The 22,197-nt window shown below is 42.6% G+C and overlaps 1 protein-coding gene across 4 annotated transcripts in view; it reads right to left on the bottom strand.

Annotated features, from left to right (window-relative positions):
• LOC107379383 (polycomb protein SCMH1) overlaps nucleotides 1-20,928 on the bottom strand; it is a 29,194-nt gene extending 8,266 nt beyond the window's left edge. Inside the window, exons 1-14 of one of the 4 annotated variants that reach the window (XM_015950107.3) lie at nucleotides 20,799-20,927; nucleotides 20,155-20,294; nucleotides 18,626-18,687; nucleotides 18,431-18,508; nucleotides 18,272-18,342; nucleotides 17,952-18,186; nucleotides 17,499-17,587; nucleotides 17,121-17,367; nucleotides 4,054-4,298; nucleotides 2,473-2,667; nucleotides 2,190-2,316; nucleotides 1,860-2,060; nucleotides 700-870; nucleotides 79-201 (exon numbers count right to left, since the gene is read on the bottom strand). In XM_015950107.3, coding sequence (XP_015805593.1) covers nucleotides 79-201; nucleotides 700-870; nucleotides 1,860-2,060; nucleotides 2,190-2,316; nucleotides 2,473-2,667; nucleotides 4,054-4,298; nucleotides 17,121-17,367; nucleotides 17,499-17,587; nucleotides 17,952-18,186; nucleotides 18,272-18,342; nucleotides 18,431-18,508; nucleotides 18,626-18,650 — 1,807 coding nt within the window. In that variant the 5' untranslated portion in view covers nucleotides 18,651-18,687; nucleotides 20,155-20,294; nucleotides 20,799-20,927. Of the gene's footprint in view, nucleotides 1-78; nucleotides 202-699; nucleotides 871-1,859; nucleotides 2,061-2,189; nucleotides 2,317-2,472; nucleotides 2,668-4,053; nucleotides 4,299-17,120; nucleotides 17,368-17,498; nucleotides 17,588-17,951; nucleotides 18,187-18,271; nucleotides 18,343-18,430; nucleotides 18,509-18,625; nucleotides 18,688-20,154; nucleotides 20,295-20,798 lie in introns of all 4 variants that reach the window. The other 3 variants (XM_015950109.3, XM_015950108.3, XM_015950110.3) reach the window with 3 other exon arrangements.
• Nucleotides 20,929-22,197: the final 1,269 nt, after the last annotated feature.

Below are 22,197 nucleotides of genomic sequence, written 5' to 3'. Positions count from 1 at the left end.
TTAAACGTGGTCCACCAAGAATTGACCTTTTTAATGCAAAAAGCTTCGTTTTAGAAAAGCTTTAATGAACTTGCATACCATCAGTGATGAGTCGGGGGATTTTTGCAAGTTTCTGAGACAAAGGACTACTGAAGTCCAGATGGGAGCGCTTGGTGCCTCGGCCTGGGCCAGTGGTCAGGCTGTCTCCACAACCTCTCCTCTCTAAAATCAGCACATAAGGAGGAAATAACAGCAGCTGTGACACGGCTAGAGACTTCTGTGCCACATGAAGCAACACGGAAGAAGCGGTGTGTGCTTTAGATGTAATATGCGGCTCAGATTGTGGAAAGCCCAACAAGCTCAAAGAATCAGACACATAAATAAAAAGGTCATCTGTTCAGAAGCCTCTTCAGTTTGAGAGTCTCGGTTGCGTTTTGGTCTATTTTGTTATTTACAGAGCAGATCAGGACAGAAACAAGTGGGGAAAGTGTTGCTTCAATAATTAATTGTTTATCCCAGGATTAGAAAATAGAATGATTTACACCTTAAAAATAAAAATAAAAGACTGAAAAATCACTAAAACTCTGCCTTTATTGCACCTTCAAACTCAGCTTTTTAAAAACTTCTGTAGACGTAACAAACACCTGATTCCCATGAGACACTATTAAAGTCAGAATATAAACTTAAAAGCATAGGAGCAATAAGAGAAGTGCTTCTGACCTGTAGTGTATGAGTGAGTGTCATAGTGAAGGCTTCCCCTGGCTACTGGCTGGCTGCCAAACAGAGGGTCACAGTGAAGGTTGTGGCAGAGTTTTTCCAGGAAGCGGAGAACGTACGTGACGCTGCTGACTGTAGGGAGGGTCAGGGTGTGCTGCTGCTTGTTAAAAAAGGCTGAAAAACACAAATAAAGCAGAGAGATCAATAAACTCGCCAAAGTTTACTTTAAATTAGGACTGGGTGATACGGAAAAACATCACATCACAATACTGAACTACATGTTGGTTGATATAGATCACGATATTAAAAAAATAAAAATAGATCACAATTTTTGTCAAATTTTTATGCTCTCTGAAACGTTTAATTGGCATTTGAAGATAGCAGAAAGTTATTTTTAGATCTTTTTAAAAAAGCTGAACTTGTCATCAAACATATTCCTGTTCAAGAAAAATAAAAGAGGTTCTTCAAGGATCAGAGAACAAAACTCCTTAAAAAAGGCATTGAATTATAAATTGTCAAATTCTCTCTGGTTTTAAATGTATTGATTGTGCAGGGATCGATTCACTTAGTCTGCTGAGATTTGCGCTTGCTCGGTCTTGACCTTCTCTTTTGGCTCTGGAGCATGTCGTACAGAGGAGTGAAATCAATGTTCTTAAAGTAAATCTCTTCAAGCCGACTCATCTGGGATTTTTCTGCTCCAGCGCGTGGAGCTGCTTCTTGAGCTCGGACAGATTAGCGGTTTCCTCGACTTTGTCAGAACCTGCACTCAACATCAGCTACGACATTACTAGCCAAACTATGTCCACATGGATGAACTGTTTGGTCCATAACGACGACATTTACTGTGTCCTCCTTCCTCTTTCTTCCCCATTTTCTCATTTTTACCATTTGTGTAACCAGTTACCTGCGGCAGGCTAAGGCTACACAAACATTAGCCGTTATTCGCGTTTCCGTCTGGCCGTTACTGAGCCGTGTGACTCTTTTTCAGATCAAATTTCTATCAACCCATTCAGATATGTTTATTAAGAAAAGGTTATTTCAAAACATATATTGCTATTGTTCTATCGCCCAGCCCTACTTTCAATGTCAGATTGTTGTTAATAATGCCAACTTGTGTTTTTGAGACAGCAGCACTGAGTTCATGTTTAAAGTTCCGTCCACACCTGATATGACCTCGCCTCCTTGTCCGGACTTGAGGCAGGAGAAGACTGTCGCTTGGTTGCAGGCAGAGTCCACACAAGCCTGAACACACTGCTGCAGAACCGAAGAGGCTCGACCCGGACCAAAGTGGTCTGGGAGTTGCTGGATCCGCCTCGGATCCAAGTGGGGTCCCACCTTTCCGTACTTGTTGAGGTACACGCACACTTTAGGAGGGAAACACAAAAAGAAGTTACGCGATCTCCACGTTTTTTTTTACCTAGATGGGCTGAAATGTGAAATTCCTGTTTGCAACACACTGGTGCATCCAGCCTGGGCCTGTGGAGGCCGAGTACCTGTGGGAGCCTGGAGGGCAGACTTGGGGATGGTGGCGTTGTCCTGGGGCACAGTGCTGGTGTCGGGTTCTGGGGTGCTGCTGGTGGGAGACGTGGGGACTGGGTTAGGCATCACTCGTGGTTTTCTCTGTGTGGACACACAATCACAACAAAACTCACAACGCTTCATAGGTAAATTCCAATCTGCAAAGATTAAAAACATGAAAAGTGATTTATTGTGACATTCTTCATTAGAATTAAACGTTCAACAAAAAAAGAGTGAAATAAAGTTTTAGACGACTACCTTGCTGCCGGGCTTGGGCCCTCTCTTCTTTGGAACCTTTATCGGTTCTGCCGGAGTTTTGGCTTGTTGCAAAATGATCCTCTGAGCCCAGCTGGCCAGTAGCCTGCCTCTGGTTCGTCCCGGTCCAGTTACCGGCCGACCCGGTCCAGCCATGGCCTCCTCCAACCAGCCGACCCTCTTTGCCCAGCCAAGCTGCTAAGAGAACACAAAGTAAAGACCAGGCACACCATCATTACTGTGAACCCCAATACATATTAAAGAAAGGAAAATGTGAAAAAGAGCTTTTAAAGAGACAATGTGTAGTTTTTACCATTAATTTCTGGAAATATCCATCAATATTTTGTTGAAAATCAATGAAATGATGCTCAGTTGTTGAAAAATATTGGTGGCTTCGTAACATATAACCATAAAAATCAGGTCTGAAATACATGGGAGCGGGTCTAAGTTTATGGGCGACGCCATATTAGATGCCATGTTTCCTTCTACAGAAGCCCATGAGGACAAAATGCATTTACCGATTTGAAACAAATGGTTGTTGTTGTTGTTTTACACATTTACTTCTTCACTTGTTGCCAGTGATGAAATGGAGTCTGATGTGCTTGTTATTTTGCTAACGTTTGCACTCCCCAGGGCTTTTTGACCCTAATGGGCATCCATTGGTAAAGTCTTACTCCAACACAAAAATACTGCTTGCTTGCAAAAATTTAGGTATCTGCTGCCCCCTATCGCCAGGGAAAATACACACTGTCACTTTAAATCAGCACAAAGCAGATCCATGTCTATTACTTTACCCACAGAAGATATAAAAACGACAACCACAAAACAGTTCCAAGTGTTCCGAGACCAACCCCTAGCGGCAACAATATAAACCACTTACACACTAGCATCGGCTCCACTCCTCTCTGCCCGCCCCAGCCTGGCCGCGTTCGTTCCAAACCACCTTAGAAATGTGGACGTGATTGGGCACATGGGCGGTCTCCAAAATTGGCATGAAAAATAGGTATCAGTGATGTCATGATTGCACGAAGCAAGTGGGCGGGAAAAAAGAGCGCAGGGAAGTTCGCAGTGTCTCCATTATTAAACAAACGTGGCCTGAGCAGTCTTGCTTTTGGAGACTCTGACTCTGCTTTGGTGTGTCTTTGCACGGTGTGTGTGTGTGTTTGTGTGTATGTGTGCGTGTGTGTGTGTGTGCATGCGCTCCTCACAGCAGTGAGAGACAGAGAAAAATAGCAGAGGCTCGTTCACTCCACAGAATGATAATGAATGGTGCATGCGAGAAGCCCCCACAGGCTAATGGTAGGCATGATTTTAAGCCGGCCAATCAGTCAGCAGTTGGACCGGTTTGGCTCGAGGCAGAACACCTCGGGAAGAAGTCTAAAAATATGTCCAGCGACAGAAAACCCAAGGCTTCCCAAATGAGAACACTCCAAACATGATCCAGGCCGAGTTGAGCCGATGCTAGTGTGTAAATGCCTTAACATGCAGACATCTAACAGGTTACCTGCAGCAGGCTAAAGCTACACAAACATTAGCCGTTAGCAGCAAGAACAGGAGCAGAAACAGAGCCCCCCCCCAACCTACCTTACTACCGGGCTTAGGTCCTCGTTTTTTGGGGATCTTGATGGGCTCTGAACTTTTCTCTGAGTGGATGCTCTGAGTTATCAAGCCAGAAGCCTTTTGACTCCAGGACCCCGTCACTTTTGTTTTCCTGCGGCCCGGCTTACGTCCTCTCTGACCCGGGGGTCTACCCACTGTGGGGGTGGCATTCATGGCGGGGCTCTCCACACCTCCCTCTGTCAGCACTCCGAGGCTCTTAGGCAACACGGCTGGGATTGCACACATTGACAGACGTTAAACAGAAAGAGCCACCAATGATTCTTGTGCAGCGCCACCCATCCATTATAGAGAAAGCACAAGTTATATAGTTCCATTATGTCCTGCCTGCAATCCAAACAGTTTATAGTACTTGAGCTTTTCGGTCATTTAAGAGCTCACACAATCAAACAAGCTCAACCGAGCTCTATTTTTTATTTTTACTACATGACTCTTCAGATTAAGAGAAAAAGAGAACAAGGTCGTTTCCCAATACTTAAGGACGTTAGTACGTTCTTGCGTAATAGACAATTACGTTCTTGGTAAGGACACCAGAAAGTCTGTTCTACCGAGTACGGGAGGACGAGGACGGCATTTGGAACAGAACCGTACTCCGTTGTGTCCTGGCAACACACGCTGCTTTTTGCTACAGTTAAAAAAATGACCTGACATAAAAACAAAAGTCTAGTTTGTTCCTTAAATAGCAAAATAACAACAAAAACATATTATTTGTACTATATTTGGCACACTTTAGATCAAAACTATTAAAATACTAGCATCTTTAATGAATAAAAAGTTTATTTTTTTATCAGAACAGACCTACGGTGCTATTACTTTGACAGTGGGTTAGCTAATTAGCATTTTGAAGGATCGAGTAAAACCCAAGCATACACAGCAAAATTTGCAGTTTACACACAATTATTTACAGACAGCTTTAGATTATTTATGTTTCTAATATAAAACATTACAGTTATAAGCTTTCTCCTCTAACGTTCGGAGTTTAACAGTTTGCGACGCAATGCATTTTGGGAAACTTTGCTGTCCCAAGTCCGCAGAATGATGCATCGATGCATTCTCGATACGATGGGCCATCGTTGATGACGTTTCACAAGGACGTGGGTACACAAGTTTGGGCAAGTATGCATATTGAGAAACGGCCCAAGACATTCATGCTCCAGTTCGGAGTCCAACTGCTCACTCAGTGAGTGCCAATCTAGTAACTGCAAAGGAAATGGTGCATTCAAATCCTCATGGGGCACAAATAGGACAAGTGATTCCCTCAGATTTCTTTTAATGAAATAACACAAAAACATGCTACATCGGCCCCGCCACTATATATGCTAACGGACTACATGAAGACACACACACATAATGAACCAGAAGCATCACAAAAACCAAAAAGAGTGTACAAGAAAGTGAAAGAAAGGATGAAAAATGAGGGTTTATTCTTGATTAACTTGCTTAAAAAATGCTCTAAAACATTAACTGATGTTAATTTACTTGTTTTGTATCTTTAAATATTGGTTAGTTTATTGATATGGTTGATTAATTTTGGTTAATTGTTTAATATCGTTTACCGGTTGTTTGAAAAAGTGTTCAAAACTGATTCAGGTTCAGAAATCTCGTGCCGTTTGTGACATTTTAGCATGTAAATAAGGTGGAAAATATCGGTATTGGATATAAAAAAAACACATTGGTTGAGCTCTAGTTTAGTCTATTGCAACTAAAAATGCAAATAATAACGGAACATTGGGCTGGACAATAAATCAAAAATTTATTGTTATCAAAATTTGTGACTCTTATCGAGATAATCTTTCTCCATGTCAATAAATTTAATTAAAAAAATGGAAATGTGTGTGTAGGTTGGCAACATTCATGTCCCTGTAAGAAGCTGTAGCACCTTGAGTCGCATAAAAATGTGACTCAACATAATACATGTGACAGCCCCATCTAGTGGACAACTTTTGTCTCTGCACATACCTGTAGTTATCGTCCATTCATCTTTATCGAGGTGAAATCCTCAATATATTGCAGGGTTTCCCTTACATAGCTGAAATCCCACCGCCACACCTACAACATCCCAAGTTGTATTGTTTTTTTTTTTTTGCGCCGTTTCCCGAAGAAGCAGCAGGAACTACTGTGTTGTTGCTTGTGATCACAGCCGGCAGGTAGCAAGGAGGAGGAGGCAAGGCAGGGTGGTTACAGCTATGAGCGTACGGATAAAGCATTTTTGACGAATACGAGCATGAAACGAGTGTAAAACTCGGAAATATCTGTAATCGTGCTGAATGAAATTCTCATTGGGTAACTGGCTGTCTTCAAGCTCTGTGATTGGCCAGTCAGATAGAGCGCCCGGCCCTCCCTACACGCAAAACTGCAGCCGGGAGCTCCGTCAGCTCGGTCCAGGCATCAACGCACACACAGACAGTAAAGCCGGGCGTGCACTGTGCGACTTTTTCACTTTTTTTGAGCAGATTTTCCACTCGTGCGAGAATCCACACGATCGGGGCGAGTTTTGCGCTGAGCGTCGAGAGGCGATTAACACCACGTGACCAGCTACCGATCAGCAATCGTGAGCTCGCACGGACTTCTGGAGTGTTTAATATTTATCTCGTTCCTCATGAGGGTTGAAGCGGCGCTGCGAGCAGCTGCGACCCAAAAAGTATCAGAGCCGATCACGGCGCATTCGCAATCCTGCATCAACTCCGCTCGCCCGCTATTTCCCTAATAACACACGCTGTTCGTTTTTATTTCTACACGTTTTTTTACTCACAAAGATTGTCAAGAAAGCGTGTTTGTCGTGTTCATGTCAAATTAAACTGATCACAAAACACAGATTTACTTTCTTTATTTCGTTTCCTCATCCAACCCCCATAAATCCCCGTGTGTCCTCCTGCAGCACTCCCGAAGGACAACAGGCAAAATGACAAAAAAGTCTGACGTGTTGTGTAAAAACTGCTATTTTTAGCATATTTTAGGTCCGACGTGTTGCTACCAGACGTATGTGAGCACATGACTCGTGAGATCTACCCTGCGCTGAAGTCGTACAGTTTGAGCTGAAGCTGTGTTACGAGTGAAAAAGTCGCACAGTGTCCAGCTTATTATAATGTTCATTGTAATGCATCTTGATGTTCTTAACAAATAAATCAAATCAAAAATATTGGTCAATAATGCCAAATAGTAAATTTGTGTTTCAGTCATTTTTATACTGGCTAAAAAATACTCCATTAAGTCTACTAAGCAGGGGGGTAGAACGTTTTTATTAGGGCCAGCCCAGTAATGATCTTGGACCAAAATAAAGGGGGCAGAGAGTCAAATAAAGGGGGCAAAACATGTTTTTCCAGACGCCAAGAAAACTTAAATGCCAAATCCACCCTGCAAAGTGTGTCACTGAGAGTTTAAAACAGAAATTATTATTGTGCAAATATTGGTGTACTCACCTTTAATACTAGTTATTACAATGCAGCAGTCGCTGGATTGGTGCAGTTCAAAGTGGAGTGCATCAAATAAAACATAAGGGTGAGACTTGTCATATCCCCCCCCCCCCCCCCCCCCCAACACCACCACAGCTGGAAAAATTCCTAGGGGAAACACTGTATTGTGATATTTATTTGAGGCCATATCGCCCAGCCCTAACTGAACATACCAACAACAGGAACCAGCTTAGCCTCGATTACAGAGTGGAGCAAACTGAGCTTGAATTATTTTGGTTTTATGCACTTTTTCTGCTCCAAAGCATGAAAGTTAATAGGTGAGATAATGAATTTTTTCATTAAGAGAATTACCCTCTTTTTTGTTTGTTTTTGTTGTTGTTGGCCCGTGAAAAAAGATTGAATCTACTTTTAAACAGGAACTGGAAAGACTACAGATAGATGAACAGAATAGAAAATCCTTTTATTGTTACTCGTCGGTGAAAGCTTGGTGTCACAGTAGCAATGACATTTAATACAGGAGAAAAAAGGGAGAGTATAAAATAAGAATAAAGAGTAAACAACAAGAAAACATAAAATAGAAATACTAAAAAGATTCAAAATTACAAACAAATAAATAAATAAATAAAAATAACGCTGAATATATACATATTTTAAGGTATAAAAAGAAGAAAATATTGAGACATAGGTAACAAATATCACTAATATGTGTTTTGTTTTTTAATTGACTTGCTTGTGTGTAATTTTGGTTATTCCACATTCGGTGTTACTGTAAAAATAAGTTTGTTTCCAAATGAAAAGATTCAGCAACACACATCTGTAGACAAAGGAAAATGTGCACTTTTGCTGTCATTTTAAAAAAAAAAAAAAAAAAAAAAAAGAGTTTTGCCCGCAGCTTCGACACTTTTTCATTTCGGCCCAGTGTGAATTTGAGTTTGACACCCCTGATCTAAAGGCTCAGGAGCCTTTTGCAGGTGTTCTGGAGTCATTAGCTGATTACAGCGCAACACTTTCAGTCCAGAATGCTTCACAATATTCTGATAGTCTGAGTGTGGGGTTTTCATAAGCTGTAAGTCATAAACACAATAATAAAAAATAAAGGCGTCAGATAGCTGGTTTACATGTAATGAGTCAGTCTCGTATTAGTTTAACCTTTTAAGTTGAATTACTGACATAAATGAACTTTTGGACCATTACCAGCTGACATAAAAGAAATTTAAAATACATTTATACATTTTACTATAACAAATTTACAAGATTAAAATAACCAAATGAGAAAAAGTCTTCTGTAGGTTTTAGGAATCAGTCCTAATATAGCAGCAAGCTGCAGCTGGCTGTGAGCCGGGTTGAAATTTATCTCCCTAACGCCGCCCTAGAAGAATGATCAGAGAGAATTTCAGGAATCACAAACGGAACCGGCACAAAGTAAAAACACAACAGAGAAATCAGAGGGCTTTATAAACACCGTCAATCCTGGCAAAGCCTCAAGAATGTGTGTGTGTAATAACACACACAGACAGGAAACAGACACCCCAGTGTCATCAGCATACCTGGTTTTAAGTACACCTGTAGTACACACACTCCAGAAACACAAACACAGCCACACTCCCTCTGGACCCGCTCCAGACTGACTCATGAGAGCTACAGCCTCCTTCATGAACACGGGTCCCCGGCCTGTGGGGCTGTATTTAAAGACTTTTACACAGGAACACTAATCAATGTGAGGCTCAGCCAGCATGCTGCTGCTGCTACTTCTCACGAGGGAGTAAAACGAAGCTGAGAAAAAGGCTTCAGATTGATTCTGAACCGATTAGAATCATTCTTAATAACGTGTAAATGTTTGGAGGCCTCGAGGTTAAAATTGACCGCAGCAGTCGTTAAGCACAAACCAAACAAACCCTTGTTTCCCTCTTGCCTCCTCTGAGTGCACAGAGTTCACCGAGTTCGTGAAGCTACCACTGCCTGCCTCGTATTACAGCAACATAACTGCTCCACGGCTTTAAACCCACAATTCAGACTGCAGATTGTGACTCAATTCATTTCACTCACCCTGCAGCTCAAACAGATGTAAAAAAAAAAAGGTTTGTGGATGTCTGCTCAGCTGTCCTCAGGTTCACCCTCTCCTGCTGCTCGTCCTGCGTTCCCACTCTTCCTCGGCATTGCTGCTCCTCCTCCTTTTTCCACCCTGCTCTCCTCTCCTCCCACCTTCTGCTGACAATATAAATAATCTACCTTTCACGCCATTGGTTGGTCTTTTCTTCCTTACTTCTATCTCTTCTCTGAGCTCTTTTCATGGAGCCAGATCAGACTGTGGTGGAGTGGGTGCCAGAGAGGCCCGTGGAGGGGCACCTAGAACCGTTTCAACTACGTCACGGCCGGCGATGCCAACTGGGCTCTTGCCAGAACTTCATAAAACACAAGCAGGCTACAAAGACGAGCCCTGCCTCCCCCATTCCCCTCCTTCCTCCCTCTCCTTCACAAGCTTTGGAGCATGAGGACAGTTGACCTTGTGGCTGATGATGACCCACATATCCACTGCTTCCTTTAATGTCTCTTCTACAATAAACTGCTTTATCTCGCTCCAAGTCTTTGCTGTAGCTCATGCTTGAAGGAAAACATGAATGACTATTTAGAGGAGAAGCAGAGTCACAGGCGTTGCTCCTTTGAAACCTTTTACAGGCTTCGTTGGAAAAAGAGTTTAATTCAAAAAGCCTAAGAAGGATCTGATTTTCTTTTTCAATCCCTTTTCCATGTTTGGAGATTTTGGACAACCTTTAGATGAGTCTTGCAAAATTTCACCACATTTTTAGCACATGTGAAGTTTGAGCAGATGCCTGCAACTTTCTCCTGGTAAGTACTCTATGAGTGGACCTGACACCAGTCAGTCTGCTTTCTCATGTCAACCTTAAAGGGGCCCTAGAAGTTTTGTTTTTTTTTTTCAAATGGAAACTGTTTTTTGAGCTTCTATATGAAACTGTGTTGGGGCTCAAAATAGCCCATAATAAAGCTCTATAATAATAATAATACATTTTATTTCAACAGTGCCTTTATAAGCACTCAAGGACACTTTACAGACAGAGATAAAATACACAACAATAAAAGATAGAACAGCATAAAACAGACAGATTGGAGCAAAGAGAGTAACTATTGGAATGCTAGACGGAACAGGTGGGTTTTGAGTCTGGTTTTAAAGAGAGTGAGGGAATCAATGTTACGGAGGTCAGGAGGGAGTGAGTTCCAGAGCTGGGGAGCAGAGCGACTGAAGGCCCTGCTCCCCATAGTGACCAGACGGAAAGGTGGGACAGAGAGGTGGGTGGAGGAGGAGGACCTGAGGGAACGGGTGGAGGTTGAGGGATGAAGGAGGTCTGAGAGGTACGGGGGAGCTAGGTTATGGATGGCTTTGAATGTATATAGTAGAATTTTGAATTGGATTCTGGAAGTGACTGGGAGCCAGTGGAGCTGCTGAAGAACAGGGGTGATGTGGTGGAAGGAGGTAGTTCTGGAAACGATGCGGGCTGCCGAGTTCTGGAGAAGTTGGAGTTTATGGAGGGATTTGTGAGGAAGACCGAAGAGAAGAGAGTTGCAGTAGTCAATACGGGAAGTGATGAGGCTGTGGACAAGGATGGTGACCGAGTGAGTAGTGAGGGAGGGGCGTAGGCGGTTAATGTTACGTAGATGGAAGTAGGCAGACCGGGTAATATTGTTTATGTGGGACTGGAAGGATAGTGAGGAGTCGAGGATGACACCCAGACTCTTGACCTGAGGGGAGGGGGAAACTAAGGAGTTGTCGACAGGAAGTGTAAAGCTGTGGATTTTGGATAGTAAAGATTTAGTGCCGACAAGTAACATTTCTGTTTTATCACTGTTAAGTTTGAGAAAGTTTGATGTGAACCAGTCTTTGATTTCAGATAAACAATTGGTGAGGGAGGAAGGAGGGAGTGAAGAGGAGGGTTTGGAGGATACATAGAGCTGGGTGTCATCCGCGTAACAATGAAAATGGATGTCAAATTTACGGAAAATATTTCCCAGTGGAAGAAGGTAAGTGATGAAAAGGAGTGGATCAAGAACAGAGCCTTGGGGGATGCCAGTAGTGACAGGGAAGGGACGGGAAGTGAAGGATTTGAGTTGAATAAACTGAGTACGGCCAGAGAGATATGAACGGAACCAATCAAGCGGGGTAAGAGAAATGCCAAGGGAAGACAATCTATGGAGGAGGAATGATGGAAAATGAAACTATGATGGAAAGACCCCGCCCACTCTGCCAGGACATGAATTTTAAAGGGACTTTACGGAGTTTTTAATTTTTATGCTCGCGATTGCCCCCTCAGGCCAAAAGCGTAACAGCAGCTTCAATAGTAGGCTCGTGCACGAGGCGTGCACACTCCTTAAGGAAAATAGCAGCTGAGACAGTCCTGTGTGTGTGTGTGTGTGTGTGTGTGTGTGTGGCCCGGAGGACAGAGGACAGGAGAACGCGCAGCTAATTAATTAAATAATTTGGTTCTGTACCTTTCTCTTCAGCTCAGCCGACAAAGGTTTAAGATGGGTCAGTCCTCCTGCATGCTCAGATCATTCCCTTCCCTTGCTTGAAAAATTGTTCCAAAATGAAAGTTGAACCCACATCTTTTTTATCTGTGAATTCAATGCCGTTCGGCGAGTCTCAAATAAAAATGTGGGCATCTTACTGTAAATTTTTTTTTACCATTAATGTAAAAAAGAAACTCTAAATAAACTAAATTCACATCCAGAATCGAACCTGGGTCTTCTGCACGCGAGTCCGATGACTTACTAGGTGAGCTAAAGCGCCAGCAACGTCTTTTGTATCCGTCACATTTATATTCTTGATGACAGCTGAAACAACGTTCAAAGAACGATTCGGAGCGAAAATGGCTATTGTGTTGCTAATTTGCAGGAAATATCTAGAAGAAAGTAGCTAAGGGTCCTCAGAAATGTAGCTAGGTTCATCACTAGGCGTTAGGAACAGCGACAAAGTCGCTGAGTTGGCACTGCCTCTCTCTCTGCTGTTAAAGCTACGGATAGCAAATGCTACGGGCTATGCCTGAGCGTGAACGCGCACGAAGCAGCCTGCTCGACCCGAGCATCTCTTTTTCTGTGATTTTACAGAAAAACAGGCAATCACAGTAAAAATGCCAGGGCTCATTCTACAGGACCAGGGCATTGCAGGAGAATGTATGAAGAAGACATTTATTATTTCTATACATGTTTTGGCTGTCAAACTTCCATAAACAGGGTATATACAGCAATTCTTAAGTAAAATGTACTACTTTTTAATAATTTTTTTTACTACCTTCAGAATTTTTTTAAAACCATCACAACACTAAATTAAAAAGGGTTAATCAGCGACCTATTTACACACATTTTAACATATATAACATACAAAAAGAATAGACTTAGAGACTCACTGATGTTGACAACGAATTGCACATATTTATTTTACTTAGAAAATAAGCCAGGCACTTCTGTTCAGCGGTTCAGACAGTTGACCACGAGGCCAGAAATGATGCAGAACGACCACTGAATATGACGTCATCATTATGTGACCGGATATGCTAAAGTAGGGCTGCTCGATTATGGCGAAAACAATAATCACGATTATTGTGACTGAAATTGAGATCTCGATTATTTAAGAAGATTTTTCAATTTATGTAGATTTTTTGTTGTTTTTATTCAGTCATAAAACTGCTCAGGGCACAATCAGGGCAAAAATAAACAAGAAACAAGATGATCACTAAATTAACTCCTGATTCCCAGTATAAAAAGACCAATATACTTATAGCAAATGACCCAAGGGCTATAAACCTTGGTTTAACTCATTTAAGTCTAACCAGTACAGACCCAAATACCAATATCTTGCAAATACTGACAGCAAGAATTATACAGTGGCATTTATAACAAATACATGCAAATTGATGTTCACTAAATTTTGCATAACATTTATTTAGTCATGTCAAGGTGCTGTAGGAGAGTGCTCTAGCACCGTGTCCTCAGAGAGATTAATTATTTATCAGCGTGAGGAACTTATTTCTACCTTATTTATAAACTATTTATTTACAGGTCCATCAGTTAATGTAATAATTGTCCCAACCACAGCTACACCCCCCACCCCCCAACCCGGTCTCACAGCAATCAGGGGCAAGCTGCACGTGTGTTTAGCACGCCGCACGCGCACATTTAGCCGTTTTTATCGGCTCAGGAGTCCGCAGGTGCGGTGTGTGTGTCACTCACTCTGGTTACTCCAACATGGAGCCGGCTCTGAGAGCCGTTTCTTTAGCGACTGACACATCACTACATCATTCCCTTTCCTAATGTCCTGAAAAACGGTCCGGAGCGCAGGCGGAGTGTTTAGCTAACCTGCAGGAAATGTCGACGACAGTTATCCAGAAAGTAGCTAAGGGTTATCAGAGATGTATCTGAGGTGTTCGCTAGGTACTTTTAAGATTTAAAAAGTCAAAAAGGGGGTCTGAGAAGCTGTTAGAAATAGCGTCAAAGTCGCCAAGTTGGCAACACTGTGGAGGAGCGCTTCATTTGTAACTCAGGGCAGCGCAAGTGGGAGGAGCAAATAATCGGCTTGTTTTATTTTTATAATCGTTCAAAACATTTCATTCAGAATATATTTCTATGTCGATGTTCAGAATACGACATCTGATAGTCTGAAAAAGTAATACATAATTTGGAAAAAATAATACCTCTGAGACCAAATTTAACACTTTTAATGGCCTTAAATTTGACTATTTTTATTTATCACTTTTTAATACTTTTTAAAACCCCGCGGACACCTTGATAAAGTCCCTTTAAATGTGCTGTGTGCTGATTTACCCTGATGACCCTATGACACTGCTGGAGGTTAGAACCTCTGTGTGCAGCCATGTACAGTATCCACATAACTGAATAGACAAGCTATGGATCTTTCCAGCATTCGTCCAATGTCCCAGCGCATTCTGGTGCTCCAACATTCATCTTTATTGTTCTTTTCTCGTCCAACAAGGACAATTGTCATTAGGGCTGAACGATTTTGGAAAATAATCTAATTGCGATTTTTTTTTCTTCAATTGTGTTTTAATTCACAATTATTTTCTCAAGGGGCTTTTCTCATTTTTCAACTAATGGAAGCAAAAAAAAAAAAAAAAAGATCTATGTAACTTGTACTGAATATAAACAAGTTTATGTATCTACATATATCAACAAGTTTATTTGTCTACACATACATGAACACTCACAAGTAAAGACACCATCTTGTATTTGAAGGTGCAATGCTTTGCAGCCAGGAGCACATCCCTTGAAGGAGTATAGGTACTAGCATCAACTGTGAAAATTTATTTGCAGGAAAGAAGTGTGTCCCATTTATTGAAGTCTTTTGTGTTTAGTTTTTGACATCTTGTCCATGCAGAGCTTCTGTTTTTCAGCTACGTTCACAGCTGCTAGCCAAAATTCAGTGGAGTTGGAAGTAAGGGTTGTATGAACTAGTCGACTAGTCGAATTCACTGCTCTGTAGTGACTTTTTATGCCTGTCATCGACTAGTCGCTGTCATGTGATAATGACAAGATGCAGTCCTCGGAAAAGACAGCAGGTGATGAGCCCCTGCGCGTCTGGATCGAGGCGGAGGCGACGCGCTGTGCCAGAGCGACGGTACTGACACCCGCCGTAAAACGGACATTTAACCAAATTGTGACCTTTACCCTCTTGCAATTTAACCTTCCCCTCACCCCCATCCTAATCTTAACCAGCTTGCACATGCAAAGCTCTAATCGTTGACGCGCTCCAGACATCTGCGTCCTGAGCACGGCCACAGTAACATTATCAAATCAGGTGTCACCACTCAAAAACAAATGTAACGCGATCGTTCATGTTGGCGCATTTCCTTTTATGTTCTCTTATTTTTGCCTGATGCACCCCGCTGCTGTGGAGCATGGCGCATCACCATGTCCTCCGGTGACGCACTGCGGCCGGCGAGCAGCGCGCACTCTGCTGTTTTTGCGGCCGGTGGATCTTTTAGAACTGCAGTTCAAAGGTAACTCATGAGGTGAATATATATGAACCCAGGTAGCAGTTTTTATTTAGGATTGAGAGGAGATGCAGGAAGATAATAAACAGACAGGACAGAAAAATAGTCAAATTAAAACAAGTTAGTTTTCATACCTGCTGGTTGCAACAAACAGACACCACTGAAGGTAATCAGAAGTGAGGAACAGAAAATGAAATAATTATTTTAATGTTTAGAGCAGCAGGAACTCTGAGAGGCTGCAGGCGCATCAGTGAGTATGCGGCCGCTGCGCAGGGGGAGGGGGGAGAGGGCTGAAGCAGGAACAGTATATATATGCAGAAACTACTGTTGTTAAAAGAGATGCGTTTAACTTTGAAAATGTGGGCGCAATTTTAATTGTCAAAAACTCCAGCGAACCAACCGACCCCCCACCGCATGACGTCATCAACGACTAGTCGACGTCGACTCGATTTTCATTACTTGACTGTCGACTTTAAAAAAAATTAAGTCATGCAACCCCTAGTTGGAAGTACAGTTTTCTAGCTTTACTAAAATATCTGTCCGTACTTATTTGATTAATGGCAGTTTTTACTTTTTATTAGACTCCAAATGTAATAATTTGGCACGCTCCTAATTCGTAATTTGTAAGAATCTATTCGGCGATATTAGCATTAGCATCCCTATGGGTTTTTCAATGTATATTAGCATTGTGCTAACCACTCGCTGCCAGTCAAATCGCAGCCTTTGCGATTAGAAAATCTCCTTTTGTCACATCGCAATTTAATTGCATATGCAATTAATCGTTCAGCCCTAATTATCAGTAGCTCAGGATAGCGTTAGCAGTAGCTATGGCTAGGGCTAGCAAATGCCCAGGCTAGGGTTAGCAGTAGCCCAAGCTATGGTTAGCAGTAGTTTGGGACAGCATTGCTCTGCGGTTAGCATTACCTCCAACGTTTTATATATTGCTAAGATTGAAGTGGGTTGGGAGAGTGTGTGATGATGATGTGTTACACCAGCTTTCTCAGGAAAAACGGTTTCTCTGTAGCTATTACACCAATACTAATTAGCATAGGAAAACAGGTCAGAGACTTTTTGGTATGCTTCATTAAGCACCCCAAGCTGCATTTATTCAACACCAAATCAAATGTGCTTTTGAGTTCTAGAACCACTTTAAAAGGTGAGGCTGTGTGAGCTCATAACAGTGCGACGGTATTGGAGATGCTTCTTTTTAAAAGAATTAGCCAGAATAAATAAAACAGTGTGGGGTTCCCCATCTTGCCTTGTTCGTCCTCTCCAAGGAAATGTGGTAAATCTGTCAACAGTTTACATGTGAGGGTTGCAGAAGTCTGTCCGTTTCCATCATCTCAGACTTAAGTCTGAATAACCACACGTTGATTTTGGTTTGGGAATGTTTACCCAGAGGTTCCACTAAGTTACGATTCTCCACAACAATTTTTTGACGACTGTGACAGTTTACAGCCACTTAACCTCACCTGCCCAAACGTATAACATGCGATAATAAAAGACCCAGAAGGTGTTTGAATAAGATACGAAGAACAAAACAAACGTTTGTATCCACTGAACCCAACCACCAAGGAGCAGCTTAACAGTTACAGTCTCTGACCTTTGGTGCCAGGTGGCTGCAGGTTGTCTCCGGTGAGTGCGCACCAACCAACTGGGAAGATGTCACGTGAGTCATAGCGGCAGTGGTAATCAAAAGCCCCACGCCATCCATCGAAGGTGACCAGCACCTCGACTCCACGCAGTGCACCGACTGTCGCAGGGCAGATGAAGTGTGGATTTTTCCGATCCACCGCCTCCAGCTTCATTCCCACCTGGAAAGAGTTCTTCTCCGGAGGAGGTGGCTCCTGCTGGAGAACATAGGAATACAAAAAGGGGTTCAGGCATGGCAGTTTGTGTGCACAAGTATATGTCCACATCTAAAAGTAATTAAATGAAACATCCACTCATTTCTATGTGTGTGAGCCTTGTAGAGAGGTACCTTGTGAAAAATGCGAGAGGGAGCCATTTCAGCACCGTTTAGTGTTTTCAGCAGAAACATGGGCCAGGAAGAAGCATTGAGACGAAAACCTGGACAGGAAAACAATATTAGCTGAATATCAATGAATGGATTTTGGTCAATTATTTAAAACATTTGGCATTGAAACATGTCAGGTTAATTTGCAAAGTCACATTTCCCCACTTCTGTTAAATGTTAGACTGGATTTATCCTAAATAATCATTAAAACAATCATTTGCAGAGCTAAAATAATGAAATTGCACACAAACTTCCACACAGAAACCAAACTTTATCAGAAATTGTGAAGTATTATAATTCTCAGTGGTCAGTTACTGACCTCTAGAGGACAAATTATGAAGAACATTTGATGATAAACAAGAACGGTTTCATAATATTAAAGAAAAATGCTATTTTTGACATTAAATCACTGCTTACCCAGTGGTGGCTGCAGCATCCCTCCATTCTTCTCACAGCTGCCTATTGGCTGGATCTCTGAGGAGTCCACCAGGCGCCAGAAGTCGTTCTTATTGTCTGACCCGTCCAAGCGCAGCCTCAGCCGAGAGCCTGTCAGACCCACCACCGTGGCGATGCAGGTGGACGTGGTGTTCCGGGGGTCCTGGGCCTCCAGCTTCATGCCCACCTTGAACTCATTAACTGGAGGTGTGAGGCTCTAAACGTTGGAACAGCAGTTGAAAAGGTGGCGATAAATTCAGCAGACAAGTTGAAAGTCTTGATGTTTAGTCAAATCTTGTTACCTGTTTGAAACACGACGAAGGAGCAGCTGAAGCTCCCGTCTCTTTCAGGTACTTTTCCCAACTGAAGTGGCCTGCAGACGAATATCAGTGTTAAATCAGCAACACTGACACAAAATTGTCTTTGTGATTTATTTAAAAACAATCAAATAACTAGTTCACCTTGGTACAGCGAGGGTGCTCGGGAGGGCCGACCGCTCCGTGCATGCTTGATTATTTGGGGATCTTTCCATTCTAAAGCTGCGGGACACAAAACTCTTTCACTGGGAGTCACGGCTCGATGAACTACAGTATAAAGGTATGGTACAACTATTTTAATAAAACTTTTACGGCCATTTATAAAAGATAAATGCTCACGTTTTTGTGGCACAGGCTTCCTCATGCTCCAACAATTCTGTCCAGCTAGAAACCCAACCGCTCTAAAGACAAGAAAACAAACACAAAACAAAATATGAGATATTTGATGTAAAAGTCAGGCTAAACCACTATTAGCTTGTTCAGATCTAAAATGATGCATCAACTATGATACAGAATCCATGTAAGTCACTTTTGCAAAGAGTCGGTTAAAGATAAATCCAGTAATGATATTTTTGTGCACGGAAAGTTAGTTTAACAACTGGTTTGTGACCCTTTAGTGTAAATACGGCAAACAACACAAGTGGAATCGGTTTTAATGAATAAGACCTCTTAAGACTCTGAAAAAAAGCACAATCATGCCATAAAAATTAGGGATGGACAATATATCGGCATCAATATCGGTATCTGCAAGTGTTAGTCATTTTTTTTACATATTGGTTCGATAAATAAAACTGGGTCAATATTAACAACTAATATTTTTTCCATCTCATCTCCATTTGTTTGCTTGTTTTAGAGGGTGAGGGGGTTGATGTGCAATTGTTTAGTGATGTGACAGTGATTGTAATCCTCTCAGAACCGTAAATGTGTGTGGTGTGTGTACATAATAACGTAAATTCAGCTTTAATCAGTTTTATTCTATACAAAATCTAATAAATTTAGAAGCATTAATGTCAGTATATCGGTATCGGCCCAAAAATGTCATATCGGTGCATCACTAACAAAAATAACAACTTGCCTCTAAAAGTCTAAATTTTACATCAAGTTAAAATGAAAATGAGGTCGTTGTCGTCTTCCTCCGCTTATCCGGGTCGCAGCATCCCAACTAGGGAGGTCCAGCCCGTCCTCTCCCCGGCCACCCCCACCAGCTCCTCTGGCAGGACCCCAAGGCGTTCCTGGACCAGATTGGAGATTTAACCTCTCCAACGTGTCCTGGGTCGATCCAGGGGCCTCCTGCCGGCAGGACATGCCCGAAACACCTCCCCAGGGAGGCGTCCAGGAGGCATCCTAACCAGGTGCCCAAACCACCTCAACTGACTCCTTTCGATCCGGAGGAGCAGCGGTTCTACTCCGAGTCCCTCCCGAATGTCCGAGCTCCTCATTCCTATCTCTAAGGCTGAGCCCGGCCACCCTACGTGGTGGAATGAGGTAATTCTAAAACAAACACGGGAAACCTGTCATTAACTAAAACTTTTAGTAGATATTATTTTATTTTTGTCACGCATCAAGGTCAGATGATTAAACTAGACAAGAAAAAATGAGCCCAACGAGCAAAATAGTTTGCGCTATAAGCTGGAAACACTTAATGAATGAAAGAATGAATGGTGAAAGAGTGAACATAGGAAGAAGAGACTATAAACAATCCAAGGCGATCTGACAAATATTTGAATGTGTCCTGGCAAAACTTCCTTTCCACATCATCATCATCAGGGCTGAAAGAACTATTAAAGTTTGGATCTGAATGAAACCTAAAACTTGGGATTTTCTGCGGCTGGGATCAGGAAGTGGGCAGTTCCTAGAAACAAGCTTACCTTAAAACTTCATAACCGTCTGGCAGTGTTCCTACTCTCCGGACGATCTCGCTTTCGCAGAAGTGCGCCTTTTTCCTACGCGAAAGGGGGATGGCGTCCAAATTAAAGTAACCCTGCTCCTTGTTTTCAAATCTGCAAATCTGACAGGGAGACGGGAGTTAGAGCGGACGCACCTTCCTCCTGTTGCCAACCCAGCCCCCAAAACTCCAGCCGCTTTCGTTTGTCAAGCATCTTCGTTCAGACGCTAGATTTTCAACACGCCCGGGAGCCTGGAACATGTTAAGCTCCATTCAAAACACAAAGCTAACACATGGGTAGAAGAACGCCCTCCTTTTAGGCTACACGTTTGCATAAAACATTCGTGACAGCAGCGTGCCGAGTGTTGTTTATGAGTTATCGTCGGCTTAAAACAACACGCAACGGCTGGAAATAAAATATTACGAAGTGAAACGCAACATTCGTGCAGTTGCTACGCTACACACGCACGCAGACATGCCCACTGTCTTGAGATGCTAACCTAGCACGCTAAGCGACTCACGCGCTGAAACTGATTACAAATATTAGCATTGGTAAAACGGGGCTTTAGCTAACGGTAGTCTGGGCTCAAGCCGTACCCAGACCTTAAACGGGAGTTTGTACCTTACCCAGTAACGCCAGAATCGGCCTTTAATGGTAATTCAGCTTCTTTCCGCCATATTTTTTCATCCCGATGAGGAGGGGGTGCAGTAGCCAGCGTTTCTTGTTGGACGGTCAGGAAGGCAGACGGACACGGCAAGAAGGCAAGGCAGGCGGATGTAGGGTGAAACTACGGCATCTAGCGGTGAGAACTCGCTACTACAACCCAAAGGTGAATTAAAAACAGGCTCCGCATGGAAATATTTTTCACACAACAGTAAAAATCCGCAGTGTTTGATATATTTTTAATGTATATCTAAAATGACAGATTTATTTTTATTTTTGGGTTTACTTTCCCACATAGGAGGCTTCATAATAATGAGATTATTTTCCATCACATTTTTAAATCTCAACTCAACACAAACTAGTATTAAAATGATTTTCTTACTTGACAGGTCATTTGTTTATATGTTTAATGTTTTAAACAAGTCTTTGAACAACCTTTAGCCTCTTAATGGAGTACAGTAATGATAAGAGAACCACATGAATCACAGGAAAAGGGGAATTTGATTGATTTTAAATGCGGTACAATTTTTGGGAGTCGGATAGGCTGGCTAGAGTTTACAGCTGCAGAAGACAACACCTGGTTGTCACTCCTGAGGCTACAATTCACACGGAATCACCAAAACTGGACGTAAAAGGCTGAGAAAGTGCAGATTTTATCTCCAACATTCAGAATATGAGGAAAGGCAGGATCCATCCTGTCTCGTAGCAATGGTTCAGGTTGCTGTAGGTGATTTGATGGCGTGTGGAGGATGTTCCTGATGCACTTTGGTCTCCTCACCCAGCCAGCATGCATAGGTGTGCCCCATGTGGACACATATGGGCAAAGTGTATGGGTGCCAACAGGGTTTGTCTACGGTTTCTGTGGTTGGGTAAGACACTTAACCCTCCCTACCTGCCTGCTGGTGGTCGAAGGGACTGGTGGCGCCTGTGTTTGGCAGCCTCGCCTCTGTCAGTGTGTCCCTGGGCAGCGCTGGCGACATAGCTCATCATCACCAGCATTTGAATGTGTGTGAATGGATGAATGATACACTTTAGTGTAAAGCGCTTTGGAGTCCTCTGATTCTGAAAGGCGCTGTAAAAGTGTGGGCCATTCATCATCATATATGACGCTGGCTGGGTCAGTACGAACGGAGCATTGGTTTACCCCCACAGCCTCCCTGAGTATTGTTGCTAACCATTTCCATTCCTTTATGACCACACTGGACCCATCCTCTGATGGCTACTTCCAGCAGAATAATGCACCATGTCACAAAACTCAAATCATCTGGACACACGGTGAAGAGTCCACAACGACCTCCTCATTCTCCAGATCTCAATCCAGTCTAGAGCCTTTGGGATGCGGTGGAACGGGAGGTTTACTTA

The sequence above is a fragment of the Nothobranchius furzeri genome, chromosome 5 (genome assembly GCF_043380555.1).
Source record: "Nothobranchius furzeri strain GRZ-AD chromosome 5, NfurGRZ-RIMD1, whole genome shotgun sequence".
Lineage (NCBI taxonomy): Eukaryota > Metazoa > Chordata > Actinopteri > Cyprinodontiformes > Nothobranchiidae > Nothobranchius > Nothobranchius furzeri.
Note: the sequence above shows the minus strand (reverse complement) of the source record. Positions and strands in the feature narration are given on the sequence as shown.